General features: G+C 41.8%; 1 protein-coding gene and 1 long non-coding RNA gene across 4 annotated transcripts in view; one reads left to right on the top strand and one right to left on the bottom strand.

Moving 5' to 3' along the window:
• The window catches only part of ATP10B (ATPase phospholipid transporting 10B (putative)), a 99,252-nt gene extending 90,498 nt beyond the window's left edge, over positions 1-8,754 (top strand). For all 3 annotated transcript variants that reach the window (XM_032851724.1, XM_032851726.1, XM_032851725.1), the window contains 2 exons: positions 1,946-2,133; positions 6,895-8,754. In XM_032851724.1, the coding sequence (XP_032707615.1) occupies positions 1,946-2,133; positions 6,895-7,357 (651 nt within the window). In that variant the 3' untranslated portion in view covers positions 7,358-8,754. The remainder of the gene's footprint in view (positions 1-1,945; positions 2,134-6,894) is intronic.
• Positions 3,282-17,895, bottom strand: part of LOC116864267 — a 32,596-nt gene continuing 17,982 nt past the window's right edge. The window contains exons 2-3 of the long non-coding RNA XR_004381975.1: positions 6,445-6,593; positions 3,282-3,321 (exon numbers count right to left, since the gene is read on the bottom strand). This is a non-coding gene — a long non-coding RNA (uncharacterized LOC116864267). The remainder of the gene's footprint in view (positions 3,322-6,444; positions 6,594-17,895) is intronic.

The raw sequence follows: 17,895 nt of genomic DNA, 5'->3' as shown, positions 1-17,895 counted from the left end.
ATAAGCTGATGCCACCACTCTAGAGAGCAGTTTGAAAATAGCTGGAGATTGGGGCCCCTGGGTGGCTCAGTGGGTTAAAGCCTCTGCCTTCAGCTCAGGTCATGATCTTGGGGGCCTGGGATGGAGCCCCGTATCAGGCTCTCTACTCTGCCGGAAGCCTGCTTCCTCCTCTCTCTGCCTGCTTGTGATCTCTGTCTGTCAAATAAATAAATAAAATCTTAAAAAAAAAAAAATAGCTGGTGAAGTTTAAGTACTCACCTGCTAGGACACAATTCCACTTTTAAGTATAATGCACCCTGGAAATACTCTTACATGTGTATATACAGAGGTGTCTTTAAGAATGCTTATTATAGTATTTTTCCTAATAGCAGGAGAAAAAAAAAAGGAAAAAGCCTAAATGTTCATCAACGGGAAAATAAATTGTGGCATATTCATATAATAGAACAGTTAAAATAAATAACCAAAGCCAGATCCATCAACAAAGATGGCATTCCAAAGCATTAGGTCTAGTGAAAAAAGTTAAAGACGCATTCATAAACATGTATGTATAAAATATGCGTAAGAATGGTAAACCACTGAATTTATGTTCGAGACTGAAGAGAGAACATTTGCAGGGGAATCATGGGTATTTTAATTGTATATGTTAAATTTCTTTAGTGAAAACTGGAGGAAATATGACATAGTTGAAATTGATAAAGCTGGATGTTGGGTATATGAGGTATACTATCTGTTTGCTTGAAATATTTTCTAATTTAATTACATTTAAATAAAAGAAAACTAGCTCAAGACATTTTCCAAGAGGAATTCTACTATCTACCACCCTCTTAACCACTAGATTTTTTTAGCCCTTCAAAAGGTCCTGAAAAGTACAATCAGGCCTCGACTGTGTATCACATGGGTGAAGAACTAAAGATTCTGTACCTTGATTGCTCAGCCCACCTTCTCACAGCACTGCATGCATCTGCTTTCAAAGAGGGGACCTTTTCCTTTCACTCCCCATTCAGCATTATTAACCCACCCAAAGCATTTCTAGACCAGCTAAACCGGTAGTTACTTGTAATTTCTGGTGCTCTTAGAAAAGGAGTCGGTTACTAAAATCATTATGAGAAAGTGTATTTCCCTTTTGAAAGTACTTGAAGCCAGACACTTTCTTGGGTAGAAATTTAACATGAATTTTAGGAACTGTCAGTTTTCACTGACATGACATTCAACTATAATAATGACTTGTCTGCTTTAAAAGAGGATAGAATTAAAATATGCAGTAGCTATAAGATTTAAGTCAGGAGAGAGATAAACAGAGTTAAAGTGCTCTAAAGCCCTTGTATGATTCAGGAGTAGGGAAAAGTAGTTAGATACTTTAGACTATGGTAAGTTAAGATTGCTTATTATCATTTATTGAGTAATCAATGAAAGAAAAGAAATGGAGTACACAGCTTTCAAACCAGTAAAGGGAGAAAATGAAATTGTACAAAATAATCAAGTTTAAAAGAAGATAAGAATGGGTAAAAGAACACAAAACAGGACAAAATAAGATCGGACAACAGGAAACACTATTGCTTTGAACATGAATAAACTGCCAGCCACATGTGGAAAAAATGGATTCCTCACACCAAACAGGATTTTATTTATCTAACATTTGAAAAACAGAGTATATAGGCAGTGAAACTACAAAGAATGGCTTGTAAGTATCACCAAATTCAAGGGTGAGACAGAATCTTTAGGGGTTCTTTGAGTAAGTATGTTCAAATTCTGGGTGATAGCAATATGGGTGTTTGCTTCTAATGCTCCATTAAACTGCATGGTTTGTTTTTTTTTTTTTAATTTTTTATGTGTGTGTTGCATTCCCCCTCAAAAAAAGTTTAAAAGGAAGTTTGTGCCATGATTTCACTGCCCCCTGATCTAAGCTATAGTTTCAACAGTGTTTACTTTTCCTTTCCTTCCACAGACCATTATCCACGGGCTTGTTCTTATAGGCAGTTTCCTGATGTATTTTGTGGTATCCCTTGTTTACAATGCCACCTGCGTCATCTGCAACAGTCCCACCAATCCATACTGGGTGATGGAAGGCCAGCTCTCAGACCCCACTTTCTACCTCGTCTGTTTCCTCACACCGGTCATGGCTCTTCTCCCAAGGTTTGAGCACAGGGATTGTTTTCTTCCTAGAACCACAAAAGTCCCCCCCCTTAATAAGCTATTTTCCTAAGCCAAGAGTCAGGAGTTTGACTCCTGCTGGGAAACTTGAGGCTATTGTTTCAAAAACAGGATATTAGATCAAAGAGAATAATGAATTAGAAGGCAAATAAGAGGGACTCTGATCCCAGGTCAGCCACAGAGTAGCAAAGTCACCAACTGGCATGGCCTCAGTTGTGACACCTATAAAATGATAATTCCTGCCCTATTGCCTTACAAATTTTATTGTGTATAGGGATCATTTTGAAAAGTTCTGTGATCCTTTATTAGCCCAGGAGTCTCATAACTCTAATAACTATAGGGACAGGCACACAACTACAGTAAACCAGGTATAGTACAGACATGGGGAGAAAGACCGTCTCAGCTTCTCCCTATCATTGTCACCACAAAAGATCAAGTCTCAGCATTCAGAACTTTAGACTTCTTTCAGAAGTTCAAATTTTGCATGAAATAGCCAACTTTTTAAAATAATTCAAATTTATTACACATAAAAAAATGTGTATTAGCCAATAAAGCATTCCAGCCCAAAGACTATTTCTAACATTTCTGGCCTAAACCTGCATTTTACTTTTCCAGAAGAATAACAACAACAATGCCTTGCATTTCCTTGAAGCTCTTTCTTGCTACACACTATCTAGCACTTTGTCTTGCTTTTGCCATCAACTAGATGTTAGGCAGAGCTATAGTTCTAGTGCCACTTGCTCATGGGACAGCTAAGTCCCAGGAAGGACCCTAATGTTTCTATAAGTCCACCAAAAACCACAGTGGGAACTGGATTCTCCCAATTTTGTGGCCACTGTTCTGTTCTGCAGCCCATACTCGAATTAGAACAGTCAGTGAACTTGAACATGTACGTGTGTTCAGGACTTAGCCCCTCTCCATCCTTAAGATCTCACCACTCTGAACACTGAAATTCAGCCACCTTATCATCATAAACTGTAGTAAACAGACTATCTCAATATTGTGCAGAACTTTCTCTAATCCAAAATTAGAGAGCCATAGCCAGTCATACTTCCGTTAATAAATGTGGCAGCTTGCTTACCTAGGTTGGTCTCCATTTTCTTGTCCTAAGCCAGCTGAGAACCTTGATCTCTGATGCACCTCTGATGCAAGGTTGAAGGCTGAAGATACCTAGATGGAAACACAAGGTTTCCTCACCTTCTTGCTCTTATTCATGCTGTTCCTTCTATTTGGAATACACTTTCTATTACCAAACCTCCTCATCTTTTGACATTTCAGCCATGACCAATTCCAACCCTTCTATGATTTCACCTACGTTCAAGTGGAAATACATTCCCATCACCTGGGTGTGTCTCTGTCACTGCCTGTAGCCATTTGTTATAAATCGTCTATCTCTGACCATTAATTTCTGGACAGAAGGTATACTCCATATATTTATATAACCAATACTTAGCACAGTTCCTGTCACATAGGCTTCATTCTGAGACAAATGAGCAATCCAGGTTAGAAAAGAAAGGGGAATAAAAGAGGACCCTTTTTCTTAAGAAACCTGCAATCCAACAGACAATTCCAATAGAACTGTTACCATAATACAGGGGAAGTGACAAGTTTTGAAAAAGGGCCTTGAGTGAAGAACAGGAAGCAATTAAGAATAAGTACAAGCTTCAGAGGATGTATTGCCCACCCCACCCCACCCCTTCTTTGGCCCAACTCCTTGGGAGAGACCATTAAGAATGTGGTTTAAGTACTTTTGGGTTAAGTACTTTTGTTCACACTTTTGGGTTAAACAGTTATGATCACCACAAGCCAAGGACTGAGCTCCCCTGTTCCATATCATATTTAGGGTATGGAAGGAAAAGTCATTAGCCTATATTCTTTGTCTTACGCTTGGGTGAGAAACACCTAGAGCCAAAACCAATCAGATTGCTAAGGATATTTGAAAAGTATCAAGACTGTTGACACCTGTTTTGAAAAGACAAGCCTTCAGCATTAGAGCTTGTTATAACAGATAGGGGACAAGTTAGGAAAAAGTTAACAAATATTTGCTTGCTAATTAACATAGCGCATAAGTTAAATCTCTGTTCTTTATCATCATTTACTAAGAAAAGCAGATATTTCCTCTGATAAAGATTATTTTAATAGTTCCAAGGACTATAGACTCATAATCTTGGAAAAATAAATGTTTCATATAGAAATCTACATGAAAGAATGTTTGCCACAGAAAACTACTCATTCACTTAAAGTTGTAAACTACATTTATCATAATGGAGATTGATTTCACACACCAAGCTTGTGATAATTAGCCCACTAGCTGTGACCTCACTTATCTTGGTCTAATTAATTCAATTAGACCAAGATAAGTGAGGTCACAGCTAGTGGGCTAGCGGTATAAAAGAAATGTACAGATTCTCTTAAACTAGGAACATGTAAATTATTTTATAGATAAAACAAAAGAAACTACTGCACTAAGTTTACAACACAAAGGAGTGTCTTAATTAGCTATAAGGGAGGATAACCATCCTTGAACACTCTTTCCTTGGCTTCAGTAACACAACACTCTGTTTGTTTTTCTCCAACTTCTTTGCTTCCTTTGCTGGTTTGTGTTCTTGACATGTGAATGTCTAGCCTTGGTCATAGGTTCTTCTGTCTTCTAAGTTTATATTGTCTCCATAGACATAGCAACCACTATTGTGAAGTTAAGTATCATTTTTAATAGATGAATCTCCAGTATAAATTCCTAGTCCAGACTCTCTTCTGAATTCCAGATGTATCTTTCTAGCTACCTATCATCACCACCATGAGGCACGTTTACTCTGAGGAAACAGAGGCATCTGTAATTTAATTCATGATCCATCCTCTATCAGCACCGCTATCAAAGAAACAGGTCTCTTCCAGAGTTCTCTCCATCAAATGCTACCCACTTAGGACCAGGACAGAACAAACTCCTGGGAGTTATCCTTAATACCACCTATCACCTCATATCTGACTTGTGGGAAGAACAGATGGGTTTATCCCCTAGTATTTATCAAATCCATCTACTACTTCCATTTCTAATCTTTTTACCCCAAATTACTTCAGCAGTCTCCTAATGGGTTTGCTCTAACCCATTTTCATTGTGTCAAAGTATAATTTTGTCATCTGTTTCTGTCCCACCCCCCACCCAAGAGCATCTCAAGGCCATCACAATAAAGCACAAAAACCCAAGATATGGCTGCAGTCCCTGCCTGCTCTGGCCCTACCAAACCCTTCTGTCTCATATTCCCCAACTCTTATCCTCACTTTCCATACTGCAGCCATTGTATGCAGGATTTTGTTCTCATCCCCTCTTTGCCTGCCTACCTCCTACACATCTCTCAGTCCTCAGCTTAAATGTTTTCTTCTCAAGGAAGGGCTCTCACACCAGATCAGGTGTTTGACACTTTTCATTGCTCTCTCCATTTATAAAAATCTATTTATGTGCTACATGAAAGCAAGAACCTTGTCTTGTTCACAGTTTGATCCCTTTGGGCCTGGATTATTGTAGGGCCTTTACAGGTATTTGTTAAATAAATGGATGGAGAAAAGAAAGTGATAACTTGAGGGAAAGGCTTAAATTTCCAAGAAATTGAATCTTTCCTAAAACATATACATGGCCACCTGTACTGCCTCACTGGGTGAGATGGAAAGAATAGGGGAAATTTTATCTTATTCCATTGGACCTACTGTTGTCTTCAGAAACCCTTGCCCACTGTGAGGTCACCCTAAAGCTTTTAGACAATAGTGGAAGGATAGAGCCTTTCTATAAGGCTTTAGAAATAAAACTTTTTAAAGAATTATTTTTGGAAAAGACCATGAGTGTTCTCCTGACCAGTGGAATTACCTTTTAGGTTAGGAAATTGACACCAAAAGAGGGAACATGAATTGCCCAGTATCACAAGATGGTGTAATGGTGTGATTCTTTCTCCATACACCATATAGTTTTACTCACCTCCCCACTCCTTTCTTCTCTAAACTTGGACTAGAGAAAAGATTCAAACACAGAGACTCCCAGAGTCCACCTTCAACTTGGCAGAAACAAAGGAACACGAGTTAACCATCAGGGAGGTCAATTAGGTCCTCAGTTATGTCAATTAGGTCCTCAGTTAGGTCAGTTAGGACCTCACTTAGGTCCTCAGTTTTTTCATCTAGAAAATAATGATAATACAGTGATGCTGTCAAGTCAGTCCATAGATTCAGGGGAAATATGTATTTAGAAACTACTTAAAAATTAGTAAGTTCCACAAAGGGTTGATCTTACAAAGCAAATACATTTACCTGAATTAGAATATCCCAGAAATAGAATGGACCACCTTCACATGGTAGATAAAAGCCTTGGGATCCAGAGTGCTCAGTTCTGATCACAGCTCTGTCGTTGTGTGGCTCTGGACAAATCACTTAATCCCTTGGTGCCTCAGTTTCCTCATCTGTACACAGGGGAAACAAAAGTACAAACTGCACAAGATTGTTGGAAGAATGAAATGAGTTAATATCTAAAACACTTAGGATAGCTCAGACACACAATAAATGTTAGCTATTATATTTTGTTGTTGTTGAACTCCCCATTACCAGAGGTGCCCAGGCCTAGATTTGATAGCCAACAGTCAGGACTATAACAAAGAGGATCTTGCCCTGTGTGGAGAATTGGATTCTAAGGCCCTTTCCAATCCTGAAATTCAAAAAGTCCACAAAAAAACAAAGTACTTTTATTGTGTTGTCTCCCACCAGGTACTTTTTCCTATCTCTACAAGGGACTTACGGGAAGTCTCTGATCTTAAAAGCTCAGAAAATCGACAAACTCCCCACAGACAAAAGAGACACAGAAATACAGAGCTGGAGAAGCAGACGGAGGCCTGTCTCTATTCCTGGAGAGGCTCAGCCCACCCACCATCCAGTGCCACCTGTCCCAGAACAAGACTTCAGAGTCAGTAGCCCGAAGAGCTCTAGCCCTCCCAAGAGGAAGTACAAGGAGGATTGGGTGCTACATGGAGAGAAATGCAGCAGAGACCATCTGAAGGATCGCCCATGCCCAGGGGAATCCTCAGCTAAACCCTCATCCAGGGAATACCCTCTTCTGGGGCCTAGCAGCACAATGGCTTCAGGAGGCTACTCAAGGGGTGGACAGATTGATGAGGACAGGCCCTTAAGCAGGGGCAGTCATCGCCGATCCCAGAGTTCAATGACCATATGAATGGCCTGCAGAAATCTGTACAAACTCAGAGGAAGCCACCCAGTTGATGACCTAATTAACCCATGAATCTTCCTCTTCATGGAGGAACCAGGCTTGACTTCCTTGGAGAAAATGCTGGCCCCAAGGGCTTTGACAAAGGACTGGAAACCAGTCAACCTCTAGCTTTCTCCTGCTGCCAGGCAGCACATCATGCCATCAAAATTTTTATAAGAAAGCCATGTTTTTAATATATTGAGTTGTTAAATATTTTAGCCCAGAGACATTGCTGTGACCTTCTAGGTAAGTAGAGCCAATGGCCAACACAACAGGGCCATAACTTTCTAAGATTCCAAGAGATCTATCTACGCAGGCATTCTCTCAGGATATGGAAGTTTCTGAGCTTGTCAAGCCATCACCTCATCTTATTGTGCCAAAAGTTAAAGTTTCAGAAGAGACCCATATACAAAGGTACTTCATCTTGAGTATATTGCAGTGGTAATTATGTCAAGTTTAATAATACTTTCATTCATAGAGAATTGGGTTGCTTTCTGTCTCTAAGCCAAAGAAAACATCTAAAGATTAAAACTGGTTTGAACTCAGTATCACAGACACTTCTGAGAGTTGTAGGTCCATAGCTAGTATAAGAGACAACAACATAAGCATGCAAAAGTGAATGGGTGCACTATAAACCCCAAGCTTTTGCTAAAGGACCATATGTCCACAATCAGTACCAAGAGAATTGGAGCAGTACTGTTTAAGCTATTTATTTATTTTTAAATAGAAGTACTCATCCTTATTCAGATATAAGACTGGTAGACTTTAATACCTCTGGACCCAGAATAAACCTGTATGATAGAGAAACTCTAAGCCCAAACAAGGACACCTCAAAGGACAGGTCCAGTATTAAACTCTATCATTAAGCTTATCCCAGATTCTTACCAGCTGGAAGACACTGGCCCATGCTTCATTTATATTAGGGAGAGTCAGAGAAAGTCTCATTTCAGAGGTTAAGGGATTATGGAAACTTCTTTTTCCTAGAGGTTACAAATGCCAAAATGTACAAGTGATCAAAACAGTACTTTGAAATGAAAGAATGCATGATAGAATTCCAAGAGGCTATCAGGAGAATTCAGGCCTATTATGGACAAGGATAGTGTATCCCTAGTCTTTAGGATAAGTCAGACAAGGCTACTGAACCCTCTCCTCCTTAAGGTAGTACCTGTATATTAAGCAAAAATCCCTGTATATTAGTGATGGATGCAACATGGGTGACGAGTCTTTGAGCCTAAGAGTCATAGCCACCCACAAGTTGACTTATCACTTAAGTAACTTCTCAGCAAAGATGCACAAAAATATCTCAACAATCAAATTGGCAAATGACAGACTGGGCTCATCCTCTGAACTTCTGCAGACAAGCCTGAACTGGAGGTATGGTTTAAAGGCATTGTGTCCTTGGAACCAATACACTGGATCTCTTTTACTGACTGTGCCACATAATGATGCCAATAATGGCCAACAGGAGAATCCTATATGCTGATTGTTAGAGAAGGAGCAGGTGAACACAGCAGGCAATGCAGTAATGATAGGAATTGTTCCAAATGAGAGGATTGAGCCAAAACTTGGATCTTGGGGTCTCTGCTTTCCCCATTTGATTCCCGCCCACTCCTGCAAGCCAGATTGAGAGCAGTAGGCTGTTTTAGAGAAGAACAGAGTAGTGGGAAGAACACTGGCCTCAGGAGATCTGGGTTTGAGTCTTTGCTTCTGTACTCTCTAGGAGCCAGGAGCCTTGAAGCAAGATGCCATGCCTGCAAATTAGGTTAAAACTGCCTTACCTTCCAGGCTTGGCATAAGGATCAAGTCAAAAATACACAGGGGATGTGTAAACACTTTGAAAGTTGTAACACCCTCAATAGTAACACAGGGATTTCATTTCAGAGCTAAGGGAAAGCAAGGTAATGGGAAACTTGTGAAAATGACCACTGTACCTATATGTCAAACCATACCCAACATTGTGATGTTGTGCTCTTTCTTGCATGACCAAACAATCCCAGATTGCCTGGGATTTTCCAAGTTTTAGCACTGAAGGGCCCACATCCTAGGAAACCCCTCAATCCTGGGGCACCTGAGACAACTGGTCACCTACTCTTGCCCCTCTTTGAAACCAAACCAACTGTGACCATCCAACATGCCATCTTAAGGGAAAAGGTTATAACAACTTTTCCTATAACATTATGCTAATGATTGTACTTAGTACACTTTCATACTTTTATGACCTTTTACTGATTGACTGGAAATGTGTTATCCTTTATGAGGAAAAAAAATAAACATTGTTTTCCATAATTGCCTGCATTTCTGAGTACCTTCTCATCCATCCATCCACCCTTCTTGCATTCATTCATTTATTCAGTAGTCTGTCCATCCATTTATCTATCCAATAAACTTCTGTTAAGCTCCTGCTAGATGCCTAGTGATGTGCTATGTGCTGTGAGAAATTCAGTTCCTATCATAAAAGAAACACATACCTTGTCAGACAGAGTATCAGGTACATGTCTGATCTAACAAGAGAGTGTGACACAAAACAAAATGGCTATAAGAATTAGAAGCACACAGAGTCTCCTCTGTCTGAAACTCTAGCCTGGCTATCCTCCTCTTGATGGAAGCTTGACACCAACCTCCAACCCAGATTGATTCAGGTGCCTCCTTACACTCCTTTGGAAAAGATCAAGTGGGTGCCTGCTGTACACAGCACTGTGTTAGGCAGCAAGGATAAAATAGGAGAGAAAATGGGCCCATCTCCTGCCCTCAGGGGATTTACAACCTAGAAGAGAAGACAACCTAGAAGGGAAGCTAGTAATTAAGGAAATAGATAAATGAGACAGTTGAACTCTATGAAAAGAAAGAAGAATGAAAAAGAAGGGAAGGGTGGTTCCCAGAAAAGGCTTTCACCATGATAATACGGCAGGGAAGGGCTATTCCAGATGGAGAGAATTAACTACCAAAGCCCTGAAAAGGGGGCGCCTGGGTGGCTCAGTGGGTTAAGCCTCTGCCTTTGGCTCAGGTCATGATTCCAGGGTCCTGGGATCGAGTCCCGAATCGGGCTCTCTGCTCGGCGGGGAGCCTGCTTCCTCCTCTCTCTGCCTGCCTCTCTACTTGTGATCTCTGTCAAAAAAATAAATAAAATCTTAAAAAAAAAAAAAGCCCTGAAAAGAAAGAGTTTGGTATACAGAAGAAGAAAAGAAAGGTCAGGATGACTAGAACTCAAATAAGAAAGAGTAAGTGCCCTCACGGTAATGTTAAGAGTAACAACCACACTAGCTCACTGTGTGTTTGACAGTAGACTAATGCACATCATCATGGAAACCTCACAGCAACCCCCCGAGGTAGGTAATATTATGCTCCACTATTTCAGTTAGCTTCTGCAACATACCAAACCACCACCACCACCAAATGGAGTGGACCAACACAATTACTTATGCGCTCATGATTCCCTGTGCAGCTTGAGGTGGAAGGGCTGGGATCTCCATCCTCGAGAACATCAGCCAGCATCATCATATGCCAGGAATGTTCTGGGAGTGAGAACAGAATCTACAAAGCCTCTTAAGACATAGGCTTAGAACTCATATATCATCCATGTCACTACATTCTATCAAAGCAAATCACAAGGCCAGCCCAGTTTCAAGGGAGTGGGGAAAATACATTCCACCTTTAATGGGAGGATCTACAAAGAAATTTGAGGCCATTGACAATCCACCGCATCCCATTACAAAGGGAGAAACTGAGGCAAAGACAAGCCAAATAAATATGGCACAGTTACACAATTAACAAGTGGGGAGGCAACATTCAAGAGTCTGAAACCAGAGCCTATACTCTTAGCGACGAAGCTACACAACTGCAAGGTGGGGCTGAATAGGCAGGTAGGAAACAGATGACAGAGGGTCTTGTCTTCTCCACATTTTCCTGAGAAGCAAGGTAGTTCAGTATTCAGTGAGCTGGAATTCCACCCTAACTCCATCACAGACTGGCCATGTGACCCAGAGAAAGACCACACTGTGTTCAGCTGGGTTGCACACTCAGACAAAAGCTTAAGTAAAGAAAATACTAACAGCTAAGATGAACTGGAACTCATGCCTACCCTGCCCTAAAATATCTTCCCGTGAGCTGTTCACCTAGCCAGAACTTTCTATTCTGCCCTGAGAGCCCCAGGAGAAATCACATAGGAACAAATTCTCCCATGCAATCGAAGAAGAGATGGCCCTTCCCTGCACCTCCAACCCAGGCAAGATTTCACTGTTAAAGAAGGTGGGGATTGTGAGCTGGGCCAAGCAGGCCTTTTGAGAGCATTACAAAAGGAGTCCTGCCCATCTGAACTTTAGGATGCCCACAATGAGGATACGGGTATTGTCAGACAAGAGCTGAAACCCGGAGCCTTTTTCTTCAAAGGCGTTCTGGTGCCACCTAGCATCAGTGGAGGAGCTGCTGCTTCTGATGACTCTTCTTGCAGCTAGAGCAAGGAAAACAAGATGGAAGGGGAACTGAGCCAGGAGTTGGAGCCCAGATTTCAAGTCTGCTCTGCCAGTGGTGTCCACTGTGACTCTGGACAAATCCCTTCACCAGGTTTCAACCTCAAACTGAGGTTCTCTTGGCTTCCCCCAAACACTCAAGGTAGGAACTGGACTGGTTTTAACATTCTGTGGTTCTAAGAGCTATTTGTGAGGGGTTACAGTGCGGAATGCCCTTGTGCAACTGCAGCCTTTGGTTTACTATTTGTGCAACTGTCTGATTCTCTATCATGCATACACACAGTGGAAAATCTCATAATGAAGGGACCCTGCAATCTTTTCTCTGCTGTGTTCCAAGTGCTCAGTACATGGCAATGCTCAACAGTGTTGTGACTCTGGCTGTTGAAGAAACTCATTAACGGGCGCTGGTCTCAGAGGGAGTAGAGCAGGCAGGACAGCAACACTATTTGGGAAGATAATGAACCCCCCAAGCCTTTGCAAGGCCCCTGGTTGCCTTTCTCAGATCAGTAGATTGTAAGGAGCTGCAGGGCCAGGGAAGCCACCATCTCCAGCTGACAGGGGGAAGCCCGAGCTAGGACATCTCTCTCCCTCACACAGGCTGTAGACTCACTCCAGGTACTGAGGTGTCTAAGGAGTGGGGAAGAACAGCTTTAGGCTGCTAACTCCTCCATCAACACCTCTCTATCCCCAGCCACTTACTCTTTAAATAAAGCACCAAGTTGAGTCTCCAGTACCCTTCTTCCATGCATATCACTTTGCCTAAGGCCTCCTCTGTCAATATGCCTAAGCCCCTCCTCTGTGCCCTGACTCTCAGTCTGTCTACAGGAGAGGCCAGCCTTTCTTTCACAGGTCAAGCCTGGGGAAAGACAAGCCCAGGCACCTCAGGAACCAATACCACCTGGGAGGCAATAGTACCCTCAGGCCATGTCCCCAGTGCCAGTTCAGCAAAGGGAGGCTGGCTGACCAATTTTTTAGGAAAAATGTTTTTTCCCCCCATCAGTGTCATGAGCTTTTCTTACCCCAGCTAACCTTTATCCCACAAGATGAGGTGAAAGGTATCACTGCAGAGGCAGATGACAAAACCCAAATAACAGGTAAGTGGATGAGCCCAGAGTTACCAGCTAATTTACAATTAGAGCTGAGACTGGAACTGGGGTTCCCTAACCAGTTAGTGAGGGCTCTTCGACCACCTCATCCACCAGAGATTAACTGGCAGTCCTTTCCAGGGCTGCTTGGACATTTAAATCTCAGAATGTTAATCCAAAGGAGTAAAATTTGAAAATATCAGGCCATATGGCAGGTGAGTCAGGGTAGATTTGACCACAGAATCCTTCCAGAACTCCTCATATCACCCTGTTTGCAAAAGGGCAGCCTACGGTTGAAGGGTAGGGTTATACCTCTCAGAATTCTCTTCTCCCATCTGCAGGGTCAAAAGTGAGTCCTGAAACCCCTCAGCTGCTGCCTCTAAGCCTCTAATCCTATCTTCAAAACTACCCAGGTTTTCTGGGGGCAGGGGGAAAGAGGGAGAAAGATTTGTAATCTTTTGCCCCTTTTTACAAAAAGAACTGTTTGAAAAGAAGCGTCTATTTGCTTTCCCCATTTATAACAGACCGGTATGTTAGGCAATGAAAGTGGTCTTTCAGGAAGGGGATACAAGACCCCAGGGAAGGTTAACATTTGCTGTGCTTCCAGCCAAGCACTCCTCTTTTTAAAAAGCAAGGAACCAGAGAAGGAATAGAAGGCCCAAAGAGGGGACATGAACTTGCCAGAGATTGAAAATCACCTCTGCTATCCTCAGCTACCCCATGAGCTCATCCCAGGTGGCTGGAGAATAGTAATTTAGGAGGTCTGTTCCAGGTTGAAAATGAAATTTATGGAGTACCCTTTTACCAAATGGTCCCATTGGTGCCTCTCCCAGTAGGACCTCATATCACTCTCCTGGCTCCATTAATCAGTTGGCTCAGGATAATCAGAGGATGTCTTTAGGGCATGCTCTTAATGAATATCATGACCAAATGTGAGAGCTTAGTAACATAGTTTAACAGCATTGTGGGGTACTTCATCATTAAGAATAAGCAGGCATGGGAGTTCAGGCAGAGTGGGAGACCAGAATGGTGGCAGGGGCAAGGGAGCATAGACACCTTTTGTCAGAAGACCCTTTCTTTAGAAAGCCCTTGTTTCACCCCTGGAAGTGATGGCCCACACATCAGGTGGCTCTTGGAACAATAGGACAAACAGGGAATACACCTCGTTTTTTTTGTTCCCTGTAAATGCCAGTATTTTTTTTCCATTCTGCTCCTCTATAAAATGGAACAAGGAAGCCAACTAATGTCTGATAACTTGCTCAAGTCAACAGACAAATATGTGGCTGAAAGAGGAGATTCAGCTCCAAGATGCCCAACTTCAGAGACCAAAATATTAACAACTACACTACACTTCTATAGTACAATGAAAAGAGCCCTGACTAGATTTAGGGTTGGGATATCTGGGTTCCCAAATCTATAAAGAAATTATATAAGACTTTTCTTCCCTTATCATTTTCCATCTTTAAAATTAGGGGGTTGGCATGGAGACTTCTAAAGCCCCAGATTTTTCTGAATTCATCATTTACTCTCACCTGTAAAGAACACATACTCAGTTTACTCTTAAGTGCCCTTGAAGCTTTCACTCAACCTACCAGTAAGAAATCTTTTTTCAAGTAGATGAGTTGGAAACCAGAATAATCAGCTCTTGTACAGGATAATTAGAGCCACTAGCAAGTCAATTGAAGACCTGCTGACTGGCTAAGCATTAGAAAATCACAAATACATCTTGGGGATGGAGAGCAGGAAAAGTAAGCAGGTGGTAAAGAAGAAATATGAAAAATGTTAAGATAAATCCCAAAGGAAGTAAGCAAAAGCTGTGTGTTCTACTTATGCCCCAACTCCTGAGTCGGGCATACACTGGGCCCCCATCACTTGATCCTGACCTGCCTTGCCAGGCAGAACACCTGTTCAAGGGAAACTAATTGCTTACCATTATAAACACACTGTATACTTTCCAACTTCTGTGCCTTTGGTTGAGCCATCTCCTCTACCTAGAATGCCTGCTCAAAGCCTGAATCTCAAATTCAGCCCTCTAGAGACCACTTCTTCCATAAAGCTATCCCTAGTCACTGAACTCCCAAAGCTCTCTGCACATATCTTATGGTATTCAATACAGACACTTCTTGTTACTCAGGTCTTTCCCCCCACTCCTTAATCATACTTGCTAGAATGACAGAGCCTGAAGTGACAAGTCCTAAATGATTCACCCCAGGGCTAGAACCAAGCCTTGGCTAATGATTATAGTGGACCGGCTTATAAGAATGTTCTTTCATCTACTCCTGACTACAAATCCAGGAGGCATAGGTAGGGAAAGACATTTCCTCTGCCTCTCCCCATACCAGAATATCTCTGCTTCAGCCTCCCACTTCTTCTCTTCCCCAAAGGCAAAGACCAAAGGATGATCCAATGGTCAATGTTCCAGAAAAATCCATAGTTCTTGAGGACCTAATCTTAAAACAGCTTCAGACACATTCTGGGTTCTCCTGTCTATCTTCCATTTCCTCTTTCCATGAGGTCAAACAGTACAATTAGGCCAAGTGTCACTTCACAGGGAAAACCAATCTCTCTTTTGCTCCCTTATCCATCTTCGACTTGGGGCCACTGGGCTCACATTTATAAATAAATTATTTTTGTTTCCATTCTGCTAATGTTTCTGGTAGTACTAGTACAGGAAGAAGGAAGTAGACCACGGGGAAAGTGAAGGCCCATCAAGGGGAGATTAAGTGATTGTCCATGTGAGTTGCAGACATTCTTGTATTCTAGGTCCATGATGACACCAAAATACATCAAAATTTCAATTGGTATTTTTAATTTCCATTTTACAGGTAAGCAAACTGAGACTCAGAAAAGTTGGGTAGCTTATACAAGATGCACTACTTTTTAAGTAGCCTCTATACCCAGCATGGAGCCTAACGTGGGGATTGAACTCAGGACCCCAGGATCAAGACCTAAGCTGAGATCAAGAATCAGATGGTTAACAAACTGAACCACGAGGCACCCCCACAAATAATGCATTATTTTTAATAATGATGTGTGTCAATAATGCATTAATAAGAGCCAGAAAAGAGGCAGAAAAGTTATTCCAAACCAAGACCAGATTCCCAGCCCACTGTAATTAGCAACAAGGGCAGCCTGGCCTTTGGTAAACAGCACATCCTGTAATTTTCCACAGTTCTGTCTCCCAGAGTCTCTCAGGGTCTTAGTTTGTACCTCTAGCCATTTAAGATTTCCAGCCTCCTTTCCTCCCAGTTTTCCATGGGAACACTCTCCAAACACACATAGAGCCTGGGAGAAGGATTGGCACCCTGAAAGACATGAGACATTGGCTTAGCTCTAATTACAGCTCTAAAAGCCTGTGCTGTGCCTGGTAGACAAACCATACCAGAAGCACATTAATTTTCTGCCCCAGCTGTCTCCCACCTTGGGAAGGCTTATATTGCCATCCTAAAGGGGCTCTTTCTGAACCCCTGATGTGGGAGAGATGCACCCATCCCTGCCTCTCTTCTTATTTTTAATTAGAAGTTCCATTAAAACCACTACAGCAATGAGGCACACACCAGGCAACATACTTCAGGACAATTAGCACACTCCTTGGGGGGCTAAAATGGCCTCAGCCTTGGTCTGGGCAACATAATTGCACCAAAACATACAGCCTACTAGGAGGCTCCCATTTTAAGTGGAAAGAAACAATTAGTCACAAAATCTATCAGGCAGTTAGATCTGTAGGAAATTATTCAATATGCATAATTTAAAAGTTTTCCAGGGGTTGAGATATATAGAAATTATTACTTGCCTATGACTTGGTACATCCATAAGCAAACCACTATGTCCACCCACACTTACCCCATACTATTAATGCTCTGTGTCTCCGTGTGTAGATGCCTACCACATAGAGTCTAGTTGTAATTATGTGTCTGGATCACTGTAGACATTATTTCATTCCTATAATGTGGGAAATAATCAGTGGGGCAGAGGTATTATGGAAACCCCATCTACCTCACTGCCACTTTCTGAATCCCCAAGCCACTAATTAAAACCTGCCCCTAAGATAGCTCCTGGCCAAGTCATCCTGGTGATTCTGAGAAGTAAATAAAAAGAGCAAATTAGAAGGCCAGAAAGACCTTTCTGAACACCAGGAAAGCTGAAGAAAATCACCCGAGGCTCCCTGGACTCTGTTTGAAGCCACACTCCCAGATTCCACATGCAGAAGCATCTCATCTGCATTTGATCACCCTTCTCTAACACTCATTGCTGAACCATTGTACCTTCCGCAGACCAGCAGTGCCGCTATAATTAATATTCAACTGACATTGCCACTGCACACTCAAAGCCTGTTCTTTCAGCCTTTTCAAATCCAATTCAGACCAAAGTAATCTTTGCCCTTGCATTTTGGTTCAGGCAGCAGCAATTGTTAGGATGGCAGATAATGGTTTATTAGCACTACCGAACAGCAAAGTTGCCCAGCATGATAGCGGTCATCACTAGGTTTCTGAAACTAAACTAGGTCTCACAAACTAAAATTAACAAGCCAGAAGGACACAAATACTGGTGCAGGAATAAGGCCATTTCAAGAAGGATTATTAATTGTAATTTTTCATATAAGACTACAGATGGAGTAGGAGGTTGTGAGGCTTCCAATAAAGGGTGTGGTCCAGCTAATAAGAGGCAGCCACTCTTTGACCACTAACTTTAGACTCTCCACAATCACCCTTCAAATCTCATTATTTGTGGATCTAGAGCAACTGCTACAGTGTAAGGAGGCCTTAATTCAAATCCTAGACTAAACCACTGCATGACCTTGTGCAAATTCTTTCCCTCTAAGGAACTCAGCCCCTTATGTTTAAAATGAGAGTTAAAAAACGAACAGTAGTGGCCATTACCCTTCATAATCATTTCTGGAGAACACAGAGATAGGCAAAAGTCAACTGCAGTGAACATTTTAATTAAGAGGATC

This window comes from Lontra canadensis, unplaced genomic scaffold (genome assembly GCF_010015895.1).
Source record: "Lontra canadensis isolate GAN:19392208 unplaced genomic scaffold, GSC_riverotter_1.0 scaffold5, whole genome shotgun sequence".
In the NCBI taxonomy this organism is placed as follows: domain Eukaryota; kingdom Metazoa; phylum Chordata; class Mammalia; order Carnivora; family Mustelidae; genus Lontra; species Lontra canadensis.
Note: the sequence above shows the minus strand (reverse complement) of the source record. Positions and strands in the feature narration are given on the sequence as shown.